Here is a 20,124-nt window from a genome sequence, read left to right as displayed (position 1 = left end):
AAATGGAAGAGTCTATAATGAGCTAGTAATATGGCCATAAAATGAGAAGATCTGGACAGTGGTTTCTAACTGGTAAAGTACTAATATATCTATATAAGGGAATCTTCCTTTTAATTGGAAAAAAATTAAAGTAAATTCCAAACCTTATTAATGTTGGAAGGGAAAAAGAGAGGGAGAGAAAACATATATTCAATTCCTTGATTTGTTTTGGCAAAATGCCCTTTTTGCATTCTCAAAGGTTTGTTATTGTTCCCTATGGATTTAATGCTTGATGTAAGTAGGAAAATGTTTTATTTTATTTTTTGTTCCTTTGCTAGATTATGGAAACGTATTTAAAAACCCTTCAAAAGGAGTCTAGGCAGGACAGGAGTTACAATAAAGACAGATGCTCAAGGTAGACTTTTAAGCTCATATCTACTTTATACATAAATGCATGCATACTTTGGTTTATCGAAGCACAATGTTTACACAGTGAGTTAAGAATTAAACACCAACAGATTTCTTCTGTAAAACAGCTTAGGAATTTGGCGGAACAGTTTCTGAAGAGGAAAATAAACTCCAGTTTAATTTTGTTATTTTAATTTCTGGGTACTTGCATAGTGCTTTCTCCTCTGAGGAGCTCGGATTGCTCTTGAGTAGGGTCTGTATCAGGGGTAGCCAATGTGGTGCTCTCTAGATGTTGTGGACTACAACTCCAATAATTCCTAACCCTGCTGGCTGGGACTGAGGGGAATTGGAGTCCAACAATATCTGGAGGGCATCAGGTTGGCTTTCCGTGGTCTATATGCAATAGGCACCATTACAGGTAGTGTAAAACGTGAAGCTGGAAATGGATGTCCAGAGGACTTGATTTCTGCATGGAAGTAGAGAAATCCAGTTCATAGGAACATTTTTTTTTTTTAATGATGTTGTTCTGTTGGATGCTATGCATCCCATTGTTTTTCCTGATTTTAAGATGTTTTTCTGGTAAACTTCTTGGTGAGAGTTTATCTTAAGAAGGCAGGTTAGAAGCAAAATAAAAAAGCCAGGATTCCCACCAGGGAAATTATATTTTCTCCAAAGGCTCCTGTGTTGTGCAATTAGGGTTGCTCAGGGCACCTTCAGGTGTGAGTTCTTAGTGTTTTCAAGGTGTACAATGCTCTGAAAAAAGAGTTTTCATTAGTTTACAAAGCCATGACACAAGCGACGAAATAGGAGCTTCCTCTTGGTGGTGAGATAAGTTTAAGCATGTTTCTAGAAAGGTGTATTTGCATATGTGGTGCCAACTCTTCTCACATGCAAATATATATATATACACACACACACATGCAAATATATATACACACACACATTCATCTTCTGGCAGGGCAAATGCATGTACGAAACTGCCCCAAGTTCTTGGGGGCAGATTATCTGATGCTATTTGCCTGCTAACACAAATCAGGAATTACTTGAGCCTCACCCCTTCTACGCTACAGCATACTACTTGTTTTCACAAGTCTCAATTCTGTGATTATAGAAGATAGATCTGATATTTCCCCTTGAAATTCATTCTTGCCTCCTTCCCCAAAGTTCTCGGTGACTGCTTCTCAGCCACTTTTGTATCTTTGCTCCTGCCTTCTGCAGCCATTGAACCACACCGTGCTTGGCCTCCTTCGTCCCCTCAATATTGTGGGGGCCCAGCTCCCTGCCAGCAAATATTGAGGGGACCAAAGACCGCTCTGCCTCTAGGAGTTGGCACGCCTGCTGCCTTCCAACTCTACAATTCTATGATTCTCTGATTCCAATGGTCAGGGATGATGGGAAGTGTAGTTCAATAACATCTGGAGGGCAACAGGTCTGCCTCTACTGATTTAGAAAGCAAAAAAATATATTAAAAAATGCCAGATCACACTAAAAAAGATTCTCAGATTTTTACTGAGTGAACCACAACAGAAATGATCAGAGCCAATAATGCAACATGTTATCTTTTCACTAGACTTATGGGATCAACAGCTGGAAGATTTCTGATTTCACAGTTGTTTGAGGATGGAATCGTGCTAGAGATGTGGATTAGCTCAACCTAGAAAAGAATTATGGTCCATGCTTCCAAAATGCTGAGGAATCCTGACAGCTGTTGAAAGGGATTTGTTAAAATGTTAGTTCTGATGCTTTCCAATAGTACGTTACGAAATAATGTCAATTAATTGTAGCCTTGCTTCCATCTATGTGGCCGGTTGTGATGATTGCCCACAGTCCTGTGTGCCATCTTTTAGATTTAACTCTGTTCTGGCACCTCTCAGGTGGGCACCATTACCATTATAAGCAAACAAGGGAGGCGCTAATGGTGAGTTTCTGCACCTCTTTTTCTAGAAAAATACACTGGATAGATAGCAGTTTCTTAATTACTAATCCTCCACTTAAGTGTGATAAGTAACTGGTTTCATGGATTACAGGTTTTCTTTAATAGAGGCCGTAAATAACTCTTTGCTAAAACCCTGCGGTAGCAGGTAGACAGTTACACATTTCCGAATACCAGAACAATGTAGTTAAAGTTTTTTGTAAATATTGACATTAGAAGCTGGTTATAACATTACCAAGACTTGCTTGGAACTGCTGTGCAAAGTGCAGTGACATATGGAACTGATCTGCAGGGGGGAGGGCGGGGGAGAGAAAGAATTAAAATTACAGCAGAAGAATTAATTTCCTTGCAGTTGCCGAAGAGATGCCCTTGTAAAAGTCATCCATCTGAGGCTAGGGCTTATGTTCTAGGTGAGATGTCATCAGGGATGGCAAACAAATTGGGATCTCCAATTTCTGTTCTTTGGAATGTACTTGGAAGTTTCCACGAGACCATGGAACCCAACCATTCCATTGTAACAGGAAAGCTAACGTTCTGTCTATTTTTATGCTTGTGCTCTACCAAGAAGAAACAAAATTTGCCTTACTTTCAGGGGCCATAAAATCCTGTGTCATAAGATCATCACCCCCATGGATCATGTTGATATTGATCAAATTCCAATTTGTCATTGGTTATGGTATGGATGAGTTGCTGATATTGCTTTTGCATGCACCCCCCCCTCCTGCAAATAACTTCCTGAAAATTCTGCGATCATTGGGAGAACTACCGTATTTTTCGCTCTATAAGATGCACCAGACCACAAGACGCACCTAGTTTTTGGAGGAGGAAAACAAGAAAAAAAATATTCTGAATCTCAGAAGCCAGAAGAAGCAAGAGGGATCGCTGTGCAGTGAAAGCAGCAATCCCTCTTGTGTTATGGCTTCTGGGATAGCTGTGCAGCCCGCATTTGCTCCATAAAACGCACACACATTTCCCCTTACTTTTTAGGAGGGAAAAAGTGAGTCTTATAGAGCAAAAAATACGGTAAATCCAGAGATGTTAGATGTGGCTAACACTGGATAGGATAGAAGAACATTAATTTCTAACTGGGGAAGGGATCAGCTTTTCTTGTGGGGCTTAGCTCTGGAACTGGCTTTTAATTCCAGAATTCAGCTAGATTTATCTGAAGGACTATGCCATAGGCAGAATAGCTTCTCATCCCCAAATAACAATGATCTTCCCATGCACAAGGGTGAAGCTTCCAGGTAGATCTGAGGCTTCATATTTCTTTTTTAAGGAAATACTAGATTCATGGGGAACAAACAAAACATATCTGGGGCCGTTTCTTGGCAGCTGAAGTCCCTTATAAGAAATGGGCAGTGATCACTTGTGCAGTCCCAGAGAAATGATCCATGCCTCCCACCCCCGTTACCACAAAGGTCCAGCTAGGCAGCAGCTATTTGTTTGGCAAATAGTACAAATATTTTACAGGAGGGGAGAATGCTCTTGTGCTCGAATCCTGCTTGCTGGTTTCCTACAGGCAACTGTTCAGCCACTATGAGAATAGGATGCAGGACTAGACTGGCCACTGGCCTGATCCAGCAGACTCTTATGTACTTCACAACCAGCAGTGACAACCTCCTTTAGTCATTTATTTGCTTGGAGTGCTTGATAACATTGGCAGACTTTGTTATCATCTGAAGGTAGACAAAGCTCTTCTTGACTGCCTGCAAAACCAGGGGCTTGTTGGTACCAGATGCACACTCAGGTTCACAGCAGGCAGCCAAACCAACAGCCCTCAATCAGCACACAGTCTGGTTCAATCAGAGGTGATCCATTTCTCTTGATTGCCTGCAGGCATCCTGGAATAACTGGCAGGCAGGGTGAATTTAGGAAACATTTGGAAGCGATGATCAATATGTTGAGTTATGGCTTTTCATCAAAACTGGTCCCAAGGAAAAAAAATGTGAAGGTGAAGAAGAAGAAGAAGAAGAAAAAGAAGAAGAAGAAGAAGAAGAAGAAGAAGAAGAAGAAGAGGAGGAGGAGGAGGAGGAATCTGGGCTTGTGTGTGTGTGCGCGCTTTGTAGATTGACTGGAAGGCAGCTCTTATTAATATGGACATTGTTGAGGAGATGTGATTTGGATGGCATCTAAAGGAAGCTAGACCCATTTCCTAGATTAATGCCATTTTCCTGAACTTCTCTTTATTATAATTTTTTCCAATTTAGTTAGTCTGTAACATAGTTTATATACTGATTGGTTTATTTGAAATATGTATGCTCAACCTACTAGCAGAAGTAGAACCCTTTACCAAAAATGCATGAAAAATAATAATTGTTTTTCCTTTCAGACATTGAGAAATCCAAAGAGGGTAAAAATTGTTGTGATAACAAAGAATGTTGCTGTCTCACATGGAATATGAGTTTCTTTCTGTTTTGCCTTTTGGATGGGAAAAGATGGGGTTGGTCAATGTACTTAGAGCAACATTAAAGCCAACACCCAACCTCTCATCCTTGGCAGTAGACTATTCCCTTCATTTGATGCTTGGAAGAAACAAAACAACAACTTTTGATAGGGAAAAAATGTGTTTTAAGGAGCTATGGGGAAATGTCTAAGTAACAAGCCAGTTTCCATTGATACAATATGGCCTGCCAACATATCTGCTTGCCATGCTGGTGTAGCATTGGGGTTTCTGAAAGCTTCCAAGTGCAGTGATTGATACACCCCATTCAAAGGTCACATTAGTGCAAACCAAATCTCATGCTTGGCTCAGTAGACTACAAAATGCTTTTCAGACCTTCTCTTACTTATCTGCATTTCAAAGGGTGTGTGTGTGTTGCTGACATTACTGATGCACTCATGTAACCGAGAAGTAGCTATTCATGTACCTTTGTGTTCTAGTTCACAGAGAACTTGAAAAGCCTCTTGCTGACTGTAGCAGCTACCTGTTCTGACATTTGCTATGTTTCATGCATATCTACCCCTCTTCTAGATTTCTGTGCATCACTTTAGGCCCTCTAGTCTGTTTACTCACCTGTTGGCATCCCTACTGTCTCTGTTTCTGGCTTTAGCAGCAGTCAGAACTGACAAGCATCTGGGGGCTTCTGACCATAGGGTGATGCTTTTGAAAACAGCTGTGTGAATCAGGGCTGAGTTTGTATGAATAAAAATTTAGGCTGCATTCTGAATCCAATTTACCTGGGAATAAGCCCCCTATAATTCAATAACCCTTACTTCTGAGTAGACATGGCTAGAATTATAGCTTTAACTCCCACTTTTTAAAGGACTGTATCTACCATTACATGAGCAAAAGGCCAGTGCAAAGACAGGACCATTCCCTTTCCCTACCCCCCCCCCCATTGCTAAAACCTCTCGAGTGGCTCTGTTGAACTTAATGTATATTACGTGCTGTGCAGAGAGAAGAAGCACCATGGGACATTTGCGGTAGCACAACTGAATGCCTTCATCTGCTCCAGCTGCAACAAAACATGTCTCTTCTGCACAGCAGGCACTGCAACCTGCCAACAGTTTGACCTCACCCCCAAAGGCGAACGGATACCAACAACAGCATTTGGGACTACTGTGGGAGGGGGATGTAAGATTCATCTACCCAATTTTGGGTCATTCCCTGCTCTCACACGGTCCATAAGGTTTGGTTGGTTCTCTGATACTCTAGATCCTCTAATCATCAATGTTTTCGGACCCGGGATCCACTATCCAAACCTGCATTTGGGGAGCCTTTTCTTCCTCTCTTTCCCCCCATATATCTGTATGGTGGTAGTATTAGCTGTGGTTGTGAACCATCTTACATTAGGCTACAACCTGATATTGGCCCCGACCCACCAGTTGAAGACCAGTGATCTAGAGAAGGTTTTCAGGGATTTTATGGGGCTGCAGAGGAGGGTAGAAGAGAGCTACACAAAGACCTGTTGTTCTGGCTTCCTTCCACTTGCACACAATATTCGATACAACCCACAATCTTGCAAATTTTACAGTTCTGAAACTTGTTTGAAACAAATGCCACCCGTTTCATTACATAAGAATTCCATGGATGTCAGGATCACAGCTGAGATGCAAATTGAAAACATACTGGAAATGTAGTAACCTACAAATCTATTTAGTAGATATGGTAACAACATCCATAAATATTAGCTAAATTTTGCATTCTGACCACCCTGCTTCTGGTAGTCTATAACGATTATTACCACTACAGAATAATTTCCTGAGGCATCTATTAATCTTTAACACCTTATAACAACACCTATTAGTCATTAACTTTTAAAGAAACAATTTAAATACAGAATGTGCAGCTGAATCTCCTATTCTTTGGCATATTTCCCTTCTATGGGATCTGTTTGATAAGTCAATGGGTTTAATTTTTCTTCACATATTAAAACCTTCAGATATTGCAGATATTGTTTTCATGTCTGGAAGGCAGAAACAGAATCCAAGTAAAACAAACTGGATTTGTTTTTTAACGTCAACCTTCCTTCATTAATTCTCTCTATGTAGTCACAGTTGTTTAGCACTGTAACCACAGTGACCAAATATCTATGATGTAGCTTTTATTATTGAAGCTGGTTTTAGGGAAATCCTGTACACAGTTAAGTCACTGTTCGCTCCATTTATTTTAATGGGTCTACTCAGTCCATAAACAACAGTCCACTACGCCCAGGAAAACCGCACAGCATGGACCCTACTTCAGCCCACACAGAAGATATATTAAGGCTGAATTCCCGTACCAGCCCTTCCTGGGAGAGAGGCCCATTCGAAGTGTGTAGAATTGCACTGTATGCAGATTTATGAAATAACACAGACACCATTTTGCGAACACCAATTGACAAAACAGTGATTGATATCCAATGTTAGACATAGAGTGAACCCACTGAAAGCAATGGACTTAAGTCCATGCTCACTGCTTTGGAATATAAGTAACCGCATTTGCCAACTCACAAGCAGCCCCATTGAGTCTAATACAGATTCCTCCTAAGTGAGTGGGGAGAGGTTGCAGCCTAAATTGCTTATGAGAGCCGATTGCCACCTCTCTCTCAAGCATCTAATACCAGATTGAGGAAAGGCAAGCATCTCTTGAGGAGTTGTACAATTGAGCCAGGCTTCCTCAATCTTGGCCCTCCAGATGTTTTGAGACTGCAGTTCCCATCATCCCTGACCACTGGTCCTGCTAGCTAGGGGTCATGGAAGTTGTAGGCCAAAAACATTGAGGAAGCCTGGATTAAGCAGAACTAGTTGGGCTGGCTATGTAAAGCTGGCTATGTAAAGCAGAACTAGTTGGGCTGGCTATGTAATGTTTCCTTAAATCATGATGGGATAGCATTGGCTCCATGTGTAGCCCCACCCAGATTTTTAATTGATTGTTGCAGATGAACCTATAGGTGCAAATGCACCTACTTTGATGATATAGTCCAATACGTAAGGGCTGCAATCGAAAAGAGATCTCAGGAGGCAAATCCTGCGTAGACACAAGGAGACGTATTTGGGCCCCCTTCCAAATAAACACGCTTGGGCTTGTGCTGTGGATCAAACTCAAGCGTCTGCAACTTAGCCTGGTGGTGTTCCTTCTGCTTCAGTTTCTGTGGCTTCTTGTGTGACAATTTTGTACTTTCTCTCTTTGAGCCCTAGGACAGGAGTGAACAAAGGAGTGCAAGAGTCAAAAGGTTCCTACTCAGAGGCAGGGGGTTCTGCCTTGTCTCCTGTGGTGGTGCCCTGACTCTGGAATGCCTCCCCAAAGAGAGATACCTGGTGACAAAATTTCAATCTTGCACCTCCTGGCTGAAGACCTCCCTATTTGCCTAATGGTTTTAGGTGACCTTTTAGTTGGATTTTGCCCTTCCACCGAACTTTTGCATGTTCAGTTTGCCTCATATGTGTTTGCGGTATAGTCATAGCTAGATTGGTTGGGATTCTTTTTTGCTTTTTGTTTTAAAAACAACATTGTTCCTATAAAACAGTTGAATGGTTTTACTCTCACCTTGTACACTTTGTACACTGCCTCAGAACCCTCTCTATAAAGGAGTGCCTAAGAACAATTTAGTGTGTGCTTCCAGATGGGTGTTCCTTTTGGAACCAGCATCAAAATACCAACCCATATCCCCCTACCCAACACAATCCAGACTTACCCTTCCTCTGGAAAATGAGGTGGCCCTGGTCTCAGCTGACCAGTTTGCAAATTAAGCCCCAGCCTAGAAACATGCTAAAAAAATAGAACAGCTTAATCCTTGATATGCTAGCTATTCAGTTACAGAAAGCTTTTGACTTGATTAGAAGACAGCACTCTGAGGTGCCAGGAGGATCACACTTGCTATCTTAAGATGGTTTCCACTGAAACCATGCTTGGCTCAGAACCAGGCCTGTGCAGGTAGGTGGGGGAAGCTGGGTACAATTGCCCTGGGCTTTGGAGGGCTAAGCTGACCAGGGGAGGGCAGGCCAGGGGCATGCTGGACTTACGCTGCCATGCCAGGCATCAGAGCAGCTCTGCATGGGCCTGCTGAGAACTACAGCAACACTAGACCCAGCAAGCATTCTTGGCTGCAGAATGCCACCTGTGTGTGATGTAGTGGTTAGAGTGTCAGATTAGCACCTGGGAGACCAGGGTTCATAAAGTTCACTGAGCCACCATGGGCCACTCACAGCCTCTCAGTCTAGCCTACCTCATAGGGTTGGGGCAGAAAATGAGGCAGAGAGCCATGTGTGCCACCTTGAGGTCCTTGGAGAAAAAAGATGTAGTGTGTATGTGTGTGTACAGAGACACGGGCCACTTCTCAGCCTCTCTTGGGTCTAGGAATCTAAAATGCCAAGCCTCCAGACACATGAAACAAAAAATAGCTGAGGGAATGTGCAAAGTTTAACACAGCCCCTTTCACGTGCACCCAGCTTTCTGAGTAAGGAGCGTGTCTTCGTCCCTGGCGCACCTCATAGCAGAGCTCTCCTTTGCCCCAGTCTATGTTCCCGTCGGGGAATGCCTCGCCCCGATCTTTCGCATCTTTCCTTTCGGGATCTCTCTCCCCTCCCTCCCGGGAGTCCCGTCTGGCTCTACCTTGAGCTCCGCGGCGCTTTGTTTGTGCACCAGGCGCCCTCTTGCGGCAGGAGCCGCCCTCTCCAGGCTTGGCCGCCGCGAAGTCGCAGGCGGGATGGGAAAGAAAAGTTTGGGAAAGTTTGGAAGTTGCTGCGAAGTTGTTTCTTTTTTCCCTTTTTCTCCCTTCTTTTTGGCCTCCTGGCTTTTCCTCGCCGTGTTTGAAAACTGACATGATGACATCCACGGCAGTGCCCGCCTTCCTGTGCCTGTTCAAATAGCATTCCCTCCGTCTCTCGCCATCTCAAACCCGGGATCGGCACCACCTCCGCCCCCCCCCTCGCAGACAAACCTTGACTCTCCCACCTCCTTCCTTCTGAAGGCGGAGAGGGGGGGCGGGTAGAGACCCAAGCAACTCCTGGGCAGCGCAGAAAGTTTACCGCGCCGGAGAGTCCCATTGCCCCCCAAGCATGACAGAGGCTCAGGATCAACGCCGGGACCCTCAGGATCGCCCTTGTGGGGCCATTTAAGCCCCCATTCTCTTTTTGCAAGCCTTCTTCAGCTGCTCCCTCTTCCCTTCAATATTATTATTATTATTATTTTATTTTTGCACTTGTCAGATGCAGACGGGACCGTGGCCGGGACCGAAGCACCCGAGGCGAGACCGGGCGGAGAGTTCCCTCTGAAGGCAGCCGGCAAGGCGGGTCCCCCGGGAGGAGCAGGATGCAGCCCCACCTGGCGCTGATGTGCTTGGCTGTCGTCGGGGGGGTGCTGCCGGCGTCGGCGCGCCCGGAGCCCAGGAGGCGCCAGCAGATGGACCCAGGGCGCTGCGAGCTGCCCCGATCGGTGAGCTGGAGGGGAAGGGAAGGAGGAGGCCCGGGGGTCGGGGTGGGGGGTCAGTGGCTGCGGGTGCTTAAGGGGGGATCCGGCGCAGAGGCAGCGCCACATGCCACCGTCAACTTTGGGACTCTCCTGCGATGATCCCCAGAGACAACCCATAGTGCCGGTGCCCCTTTCTAAAGTTGCTGAAGATAACCGCCCCTCCGCAACATCCGCACTACACTAGGGCGCGGGCCAATTACGCGGGTCAATTCCTGCCTTTCCTGGCTGCTCCTGGGTGTCCTAGCGAGGAACCCCTCTGCAAGTGGAGAGGGAGCGAGATAGATGGATATGGCTCCTACTAGGGAGCGCCGATCGTCCGCCCCCCAGGGAGGCAGAGGTTGTGCCCCTCGACACCTGAGGAAGTGGGGTGGGATCGAGCGAGCAGGCTTGGGGAAAGGAAGCGATGCCCTTCTTTCCTTCTGCGGGTTGCACAGCCCCTAGCACACTGCTGGCGGGAAACAGGAGTAGTTGGACTACTACCGGTCAGGACACTTTGCCTTCCCGTCCTTGGGTACCACTTGGCAAGAAATCTCTCTCGCCCTTCGGCTCCTCCTCTATGGAGGTGCCCGCAAAACAATCTAGATTTCTCACATAACTTGCAAAATACTTAATGCCAGATAAAGGACTGGAGCCCAGAGTTCAAGAAGCATTGGCAAATTAGTTGAGATTCGCCAGGTAACCCTTTCTCTCCTCCCGTGTGTGGCAGGCTTGTCAACTTCCCCATTGCCACAATTTCATATTTCGACAGTCTCACAGATCCTTTAGATCTCCGGAGGGATATTGATTTCCTGCAAGACCCTGTTAGTTATGTTGAAATCTTCAATTTTCTGCACTGAATAGGCTAGGGCTATGGGTTGTATTCAACTTTCATAGACAATGCAATGCGGTTTTTGTTTTGTGTTTTTTTTTTATTAAAAAAATGCTGTTTGTAAGTTATGGTTCATAGGAACAATTCTAAAGGGCAGTCAATGGGGGATTGTATAGGAGAATTCCCCTGCAGAGTGATCCATATTTGTCTACAAACAAATTTGCTCCAAGCTGAAACTTTACATTGTATAGCACAGTGGGTTTCTGTAAATATCAGATGAAGGAATAAATGACCAGAAGCTCTAACCCTGGGTTGGATTTATGCCTAGATAGTTAAATGTGTAAAGATTCTTTGATCCAGTTTGAGGTATGAGTGTTTATGGGTGTGTATGGATATATATCTTTTCAAAATCTCTCTCTCTCTCTCTCTCTCTCTCTCTCTCTCTCTCTCACACACACACACACACACACACACACACACAACACACGATGTAATGCTTGCATTCATTCTCACATGAATAAGATATTTCTGCGATGTTATACAATAATCCCCACTTCATAAAGTTAAATCATAAGGTTTTTGGGGTTTTTTTTAAAAAAAGATGCTTAGTTTTATTTATATCACTTAATTGAATTTGAATACCACTTAATTGTAAATAAAATACTCCAGTTTTATTGGTATAATGATCTACTCAGTTTTGCCACTCTTTTAATCACAAAGGAACGTTAACTGGTTGATAAGGCATAACTAATCAGACAACTTTGAGCCTTCATCCTATATTTTATCTTTCTTTCCTGAATGCATGGTTTTTCTACTTGTCTGCTCACATGTTTACTGGCAGACTATGTGAGATTATGGATGCAATCCAGGATCCACTTAACCCAGAGAAGGTCATGCTGGGATAGTTTTACTGGTTTCAGTAGAATAACCGCAGCGTAGATGAACTCTGATTTGCAGTCATGCTTGACTTTCCATACACATACCATATCCACAGGCCTACACGTTGCACATTGCTGCTTCAGTCCTACCAGTCTTAAGCTGATTCCAATAGATAACTTGCTTTCATGCCAGCATGGTTAAGGCTAGGATATTGTGTACAATGGCAGCCCTCAAAACATTTTGCAAAGTTATGCCATAGGAAATGATTTCAACCACAACGCTGATGGACAGTTCCTGTTTGCACCCCCCCCCCACCCCTTAACTGGTCCTGAATATACTTTTCTCAGCGCTTTACACCATGGGTAGGCAAACTAAGGCCCGGGGGCTGGATCCGGCCCAATCGCCTTCTCAATCCAGCTTGCGGATGGTCTGGGAATCAGTGTGTTTTTACATGAATAAAATGTGTCCTTTTGTTTAAAATGCATCTCTGGGTTATTTGTGGGGCATAGGAATTCATTCATTCCCCCCTCCAATCAATCAATATATATATATATATATATATAGATATAGATATAGATATAGATATAGATATAGATAGATAGATAGATAGATAGATAGTCTGGCCCCCCACAAGATCTGAGGTATAGTGGACCGGCCCCTTGCTGAAAAGGTTTGCTGACCCCTGCTTTACACCAAGCTGACTCTTGCCTTCTTTTTCATTCTCTTTTCCCTAGCAAAGAGACTTGAACTCTTTCCTCTGGACTATCCGGAGGGACCCTCCAGCCTATCTCTTTGGAACAATCCATGTGCCTTACACACGCGTGTGGGACTTTGTCCCTGAGAACTCCAAGTCTGCTTTCCAAGCCAGTTCCAGTGTGTACTTTGAGCTGGACCTCACTGACCCCTACACCATTTCGGGCCTGGCCAGCTGTCAGCTGCTACCCCACGGGGAGAACTTGCAAGACGTGCTCCCCCGGGATCTTTACCACCGCCTCAAGCGCCACCTTGAGTACGTCAAATTGATGCTCCCTCACTGGATGACGCCAGACCAACGGGGGAAAGGTCTTTATGCAGATTACCTCTTCAATGCTATTGCTGGGAACTGGGAGCGCAAAAGGCCCGTTTGGGTGATGCTGATGGTCAACTCCCTCACGGAGACAGATATCCGTTCCCGGGGAGTGCCCGTATTGGACCTCTACCTGGCTCAGGAGGCAGAGAGGATGAAGAAAAGGACAGGAGCTGTGGAGAGGGTGGAAGAGCAATGCCATCCACTGAATGGGCTGAACTTCTCCCAGGTAAGGAGATACAGGCCACACACACTTTCAAGAAGTCAAGTCTTAAGATAACCTTCTTCCTTAGAAAAATGACCTGTGTTAGGTTGGGCCCGGCAGAATCTTGAGACTGATATGAAAAAGAGACTAGTATGTCTCATATTTAGTTTCTGCTCATTATCTAGATTATTCTATGAGAACATGGGATGTTCATTCTTTCCTACTGGTTGTGTCTTGTTCTCAGCTACACATTGCGTATGAACCTAAGAGTTCGTGGGCAAGGAAATGTGGTGTGTGTGTGTTTTTTCTGATCGAGTGGCAAAATTCGTTTGAAAGCTTAGGGTGCTGTTCTTTCAGGGGGAACATAATATGTGTGCATACGCAGGCCCAGCGGTTGCATATGCTTGAGAAACATAATGCAGAGCAATGGTGGAGGAGACATTGCCAACGCAGTGGTGCCTCAGTTTCTCTCCGTCACACACACATTGAACATGATACCAGGCTTTAAAACATGATCATGTCCTAAAGGCAGAAGATAAGCCATTAGGTATATTCAACACAAGGAAATGTCTGGTGGTGTTAGACATTTAGTAACAAGGATGGTTGTGTCTTGCTTTTATAATTATGTGATACCCATAGAAAAATATACATGAAACCATGTCTCTCTACATGTTGAGTGCATACTGTGGATAATAGACATAGTATGAGAGCACATGATGCTTCCACCTTGTTGACCAGGTTGAGCTCTGGTCAGTATCTGAATGGGAGGCTACCTGAGGTTTGCCTAGGAAGGAGTGCATGTCTGCTGGCTTCAATTCCACATTGAAGGAAGCATTGCGATGATAGATAGATAGATAGATAGATAGATGATAGATAGATGATAGATAGATAGATAGATAGATAGATAGATGATAGATAGATAGATATAGATAAGATGCCTTCTCCAACATGCACACCATTTTGTGTACTCCTTTATATATCCCACCTGACTTACTTAGATGGGAAGTGAATTGCTTCCCAACCTGTCATACATAAAGCATAGCAGTTTGTTGATCCTGCAGCATTTTCTAGGAATCTCGTCACTTCCTGTTTTAAAGAGCTAAGGGAAAGAAAGAAGGAAAGTTCCTGGATGTGTTTACTGTTTTTATAGCTGTTTGTATATAGAGAGTAAAGAAGTGGCTTATGTTGTTATGAGGAGAGTTAACTTTAAATTTGTTGTGAAAGACAATGTGTTTATTTAAAAACTCTCTTCTGAAAAACTTTTGTCTCTCCATTTCTGAGGGTAGATCTTGTCTTTATTGACAGATCTCAATATAAGTCCACACTATATATTATTTAGGTTTAAGGGATTCACCAGCATCTATTCTAAATTTAGCATTTTTTTCTGCAATTGTTTGTGTTAAATCCAAAAGTCTTGGTTACCTGGCTTGTGTCTGTTTTTTTTTTTTAATCACATTTAAAATCAGAGATGTCCTCTATTTACAACAATACCCTCAGCACTGGACACTCTTTGCTTTCATAATCTATGTATCTTTCTTGATAATGGGTTTCAGATGTTTTTCTGAAGAAAAAATTCTCTGCACTATTTTGGACAGAGTGGCTGTTTTCCATTAACAATCTCCAAAATATCACCTGTGAAAATATATAATTAGTTGATAGGTGTGCCAAAAATAGAAGGCTGGGTTGGAATAAAATGGGAAAAACATGCTAGCTGACACATGATTTACTAGTGCAGTGTATCCTGTTGGTGATGTTGGGCTTGTTGGACAAATAACGTCAGTCCTTCTATGACCCCAGCAGAAATGTACACAACTCTGGGGAGAAAAGCATCAGGGACTTTTCTTGGCAATTTTTACAACTGTATGACATTCATTACATAACTCTCCAGAAGTTCCTTTTCAAATGAGATACTTATTTCAAGGCAGAACAAAAAGAGCAGAAGTGCTGTTTCTCCTCCCTTTGGGGAATTTCTCTTATTTCTGTGGCTGTCAACTAATTAAACATTTTAGCCATCCAATCCAATATTTTACTCTGTTGGCAAATATATTCTTAAGACTGGTGTAATAATGAGATTGACTAGATGCATGAACTATTATCTTATTCCAGGGTTGCCAGCACACAAGTTAGTGTGGATGTTTAAAATGAGGTTGCCATTCGATTTAATTTCTTATTTAATATTTTCTAATCATGATACAAGTTATGTTTCAGGGATATTAAGCAGTTGCAAAATACTGTAAAGTTGAGCATCCTTTAACAAGGCATTAGTTTCAATTCAGGTCAAATCTAAACCCACTTTAAAAATAGACAAACCCAATTACTCAGTCACAATGAACAAACTCATCAACATTTTTGATCCTATTTATTTTTAAAGTGAACTGGACGTAAATCTTTTCAATTTTATGCATTTGAAAATTGAACAAGATACTTTTGACCCAGCTTTCTCCAAAGAGCTGTCAAGTTCTCTACATCAAGTACACCCTACTTGAAACCAAGTTCAGAATAATGAACCAGAAACATAAGGTACCTCTGATGACACTGGGGCTCTATTAGGTTAAATAGTACTCTGATAAAAATGGATAGTTGGAAAGTTTTCAAATGTGAATTATATTACACATTTTTGTAGATGGGAGTTATTATTTTCATTAAAAGAAGAACCTCTTGGAGTGGGACCTAGTAATATTGATTTATTTTTTGGTCCCTGATTTTAACTCTACCAGCAATCACTGCTACTGTTTTAGTCATCTTTTTAGCATAATGGAGATGATGATGATGATGATGATGATGATGATGATGGAGGAGGAGGAGAGATAATCATATATTCAAGAAGGGCTTTGGCTTCTGAACAAAACTTGCTTGTTCAGAACATGCTGCTTAGTAAGGAAAGCTGAATAATCTCTGCCATTCAGGAAGAGTTTTAAAATCTCTTTCTCAAATGTGAAGTATTTGCTGCTGAAGTGTTACATTAGACATCACTACGCCCCCAGGGCAGCCAGTGGCCTGTAGAACATGCTTTCATTTTGTTGGTGCAGATCCTTGTGGAATAAGTGGAAGCAGTCAAGAGAGTACTGTGTGACCTCAAATTTGAAAAGTCCCATTTAAAATTCCCCCTGATTGGGAAAGCAACGTATTCCAAAGTAACATGGGAGGAAAGAAAGCACAACTAGGCTTGCTGATCCTTTTTCTGTCCTTTTTGGTGCTGTCTAAGAACTGGCTGCACTTGGCACCTGGCAGATTGCTCAAAGGGAGCAATTTGTAATGTTATCATTCCGTCTAGCAATCCCACTGCGTGGTGTATTATGGCCTTAATTGAAAGGAGTGGATTACGATGAACTAGATTTCCTCTCTTAATTCTAAATCTTGGATCTTCTCCTGAGAAACATATAATTAGTGGTATTAATGATGGAAATTAGAAAATGACCAGAGTTTGTATTCCAGTGGTATGTCTAGGCCGATGTGAACATCTGTGATCGTTTATAGCCCTGAATCTGTTATGGGCATCAGTTGAGTTTGTTTTAACCTGCTTTCAGCATTACTTTAATTGTAATATATAATCTGAAAAATTTGGAAACAGAGTCCTAGAAAGCATGCTGTACTGAAACATCCTTAAGCATTTGTTTTCAATCTATCCAATTTTCAAACACTTACTGAGGGAAAATAAGTGGTTTGCTTCTCCTCCAGCCAGTCCCTCCCCTTCTCGAAGTGGTTAGCTTCTTTCTTTCTTTCTTTTTTACCCTTTTCTCAAGTTTCATGCTACTGGAAATTTAAATAGGATGAATGCATTGTGTCTGCTTAGTTGAAGTTGGCTTCTATTGGTTTCTGAAACAAAGTGAAGATGCTTTAAGGACAGGGAAGAAGATCCTATCTTTGGAGCATCCATCACTACTTAAAATACGATGGAGATTTTAGCGGCATTTGTATCCCTGAAGCAGACTTCTATTGTATCATATTTAATTATGCAAATTTGTGTATCCCAACCCAGTTTCCATGCCTGTGTGCTCTTGCCCAACTCCTGGTTCATTCCAATTTCTATAGTGTCTTAGAATAGTGCTTACTGCGAGAAGTAAGGTTACAGGGAACCAGGCAGAGGGCTTTCTTGGCAGTGGTGCCTGCCCTGTGGAACCCCCTCCCACCAGATGTCAAAGAGAAAAACAACTACCAGACTTTTAGAAGACATCTGAAGGCAGCCCAGTTTAGGGAAGTTTTTAATGTTAGATCTTTTATTGTGTTTTTAATATCCTGTTGGAAGCTGCCCAGAGTGGCTGGGGAGGCCTGCCCAGATGGGTGGGGTATAAGTGATGATGATGATGATGATGATGATAATAATAATAATAATAATAATAATAATAATAATAATAATAGGATGCTGTAGACGGGGGTATTTGCAGTTTGTGACTCATCAAGTCAAAAATCTATTCAACAGTCATGAGCCTGCTGGATGCCTGAAGTGCATTTGTGCAATCCCAAGCATGTGGCAAAAAGAGAATTTGCTGAGCTCGACAGGCTGCCTTACACAGCTGGTGGCCTGCATTTGGCTCACTGGGCCACAAATTGCACATTTAACTGGGGGGGGGGTGTTACAAGATCTGCTTGGGATGTGGTACAAAAAGGTATTAAATCAGTACCTTTTATAACTTACTTCTCAAAGCTATTAAATACACTTCTTCAAACTGAAGATATGTCTTTTCCCAGAACACCACAAGCCCATTGCGGACTGTTTCCTATGCCAACTGCTTATGCCAAAATGAAGTGGTTTGTCTCTAAGGCTGCAATCAAACTCCTGATCTGCCATGTTGGGATGGTTGAATGGGGTGGAGATCTCTTTCTGCTCATCTCAAAACAGCTCCCCTGGCCTCTGTCCACCTGCTGAAAGTGCAGGCAAACAGAATACCACTGGCAGGATTTCTGTCTGGGCATTCCAGGGGCAATGAAAAGGGAGAGGCTGGATCCTGAGCTGGCCCCTCTGCTATGGCTTGATGACATCAGGCTCAATCTGGGCCCAATTCGTTCCACTGCCTGCAGCTTGGTATAGCATGGGACAGGGTTTTGTGTGAGCTCCAGCCTTCTGCCCGTTCCTGGTTACACCAGCCTCTCTTTATTTCAGCAACCCAATTTAGGTGAAAGAAGTCATTTTGATGCTGCTGCTGCTGCAAATCACTCAGAGATCCCAATCTCTTTTCCAGCAAGTAGGTTTTGCTTGGCATCAAGAGTATGAACATACCAGTATCATTATTATTACTCTTTTGAATTATCAGACTCTGAAGATTCATTGAACTCAATGGAATTAAGTTAGTGATAAAGTTACCATCAATCTGATCTAGGCATGATGAAGTTTGGATCCAACCCAATCTATCTTCTTTTTCCTGAAAATGCACTACTAACGTATTCAATTGTATGCTAAATTAGGTGGGATTCAGTGGACCCCCAGAATGTGTTTGAATGCAAAGGCTCACGAGATTGACTTGAATAGTTGATTTGGAGTAGGTGTGCACATCTTCTGTTGGTGTAACCTGCCTTGGGATCTTCGGCAAAACGTGGCTTATGTGTTTCATGAATGAACAAGGATGTTCGTCTCTCTTCTATACATTAAACACAGAGGGCTAAAACAAAACAGATTCCTACATTGCCTATCATGAAGCAGCTCTGGGCGGTTGGAGGAGACTCCATTTTCAAAGATTCAAAGCAGTGGTGACCTGGGAGTGCTGTTTAACCCTTTAGCCTTCCACTGTTTTCCCCAAATCTACCCTGCCTCCCAAAAGTGCAATTAGCCCTGCTAGGGATCTAATAGCAGCTTCTTGGGGAGGAGGGAGCAGGGTCTAAAAAGCAGGACAATATAAAGAACTAAGGATACCTCTCCCCAGCACCAGTGGGGGGATCTGATTATATGTCCCAAATCATATCTGTTCTAGACCAGAAAGAAAACTTTCTGGGGAATGAGCCACCCTTAGGTGCCAACAAAGGACATGTTGATGCTGCTGTCCTGAACAGGACTTTGGTATTATTAGTATTAGTATTGGTATTGGCATTATTTATTAATTACATTTGTATCCCAACTTTCCTCTAAGGAACTCAAGGTGGCTTACATATTTCCCCTTTTCATTTTATCCCCACAGAAATCTTGTGAAGTAGATTAGAGTGTGGGTGTTTAACTGGTCCATGTTCACCACATGAGCTTCATAGCTGATTGGGGATTTGAACTCTGGCCTCCCAGGTCCTAGTCCGATACTCTAACCACCACACCTTGCTGGTTCTCACTGGCCCCACACTTGTGTGAGGTAATAGTGTGCCACTGGTTTTCTCTCTCTTTCTTTAACATTAGGTTGGGCAGGCTTAATCATGGAAAAACATGGCTATCTCCCTTAGCCTCAAAACTTCAGGCCAGTCACCAGCACAGAGAACCCAGAAACTTGGTTTAAGTCTCCATCCTCTCCATCTTCATCCTCATTTCTTTCTTTCTGATTTTTCATGTTGCCTTTCTTTCATCTCCTATCACTGGCCCTTTGTAAGCATCCTTAATCCGCCTGCAGTTGGAAGCTAAGCCTTTTAGCCTCTTGCTACATTTTTTCAAAAAGTTGCCTTGCTGAGGACTTGACATTAGCATCTTGATTTTTAAATCTCTTCATTGAAATCCCTCTCCATAGGGAATTAGGTTCTTTCTCCTTCGATGGGAAATATCTGCCCTGCCAGGTTTTGCCTTCCCTCTTTTATATTTGCTCATGAATTCGGTTATCTAGATTGCATGATGTCAACCCATGGTGGAATAAATGCAAAAAACAAACAAAATATCAAAGTGGAATTGATTAGATCAAGGGCAACCCCAGAAGAAGAAAAAGAAAGTTCCCAAAGCTTGTCACCCCAGACTTCACACTTAGCCACTCCTGCCTTTTTCCTCTCTTCTTTTTGTGGATAGACAAATAAACTTTTTTGCTTGCTTCCCTCGGCATTAAGTGGCAGAAGT

General features: G+C 42.9%; 1 protein-coding gene and 1 long non-coding RNA gene across 2 annotated transcripts in view; one reads left to right on the top strand and one right to left on the bottom strand.

The window, feature by feature from the left end:
- Positions 1–1,878: 1,878 nt before the first annotated feature.
- On the bottom strand, positions 1,879–2,770 carry LOC310679448. Its single transcript, XR_014512271.1, has 2 exons — positions 2,648–2,770; positions 1,879–2,092 (listed from the first exon to the last, which is right to left on the bottom strand). It is a non-coding gene; the product is annotated as an uncharacterized lncRNA (long non-coding RNA).
- Positions 2,771–9,436: 6,666 nt separating this feature from the next.
- TRABD2B (TraB domain containing 2B) overlaps positions 9,437–20,124 on the top strand; it is a 231,850-nt gene continuing 221,162 nt past the window's right edge. The window contains exons 1-2 of the mRNA XM_083447870.1: positions 9,437–10,175; positions 12,633–13,193. Of these exons, the coding sequence (XP_083303996.1) occupies positions 10,053–10,175; positions 12,633–13,193 (684 nt within the window). The 5' untranslated portion in view covers positions 9,437–10,052. The remainder of the gene's footprint in view (positions 10,176–12,632; positions 13,194–20,124) is intronic.

Source organism: Podarcis tiliguerta, assembly GCF_965153285.1.
Source record: "Podarcis tiliguerta genome assembly, chromosome: 6".
In the NCBI taxonomy this organism is placed as follows: Eukaryota; Metazoa; Chordata; class Lepidosauria; order Squamata; family Lacertidae; genus Podarcis; species Podarcis tiliguerta.
This window is presented reverse-complemented; position numbering and strand designations above follow the sequence as displayed.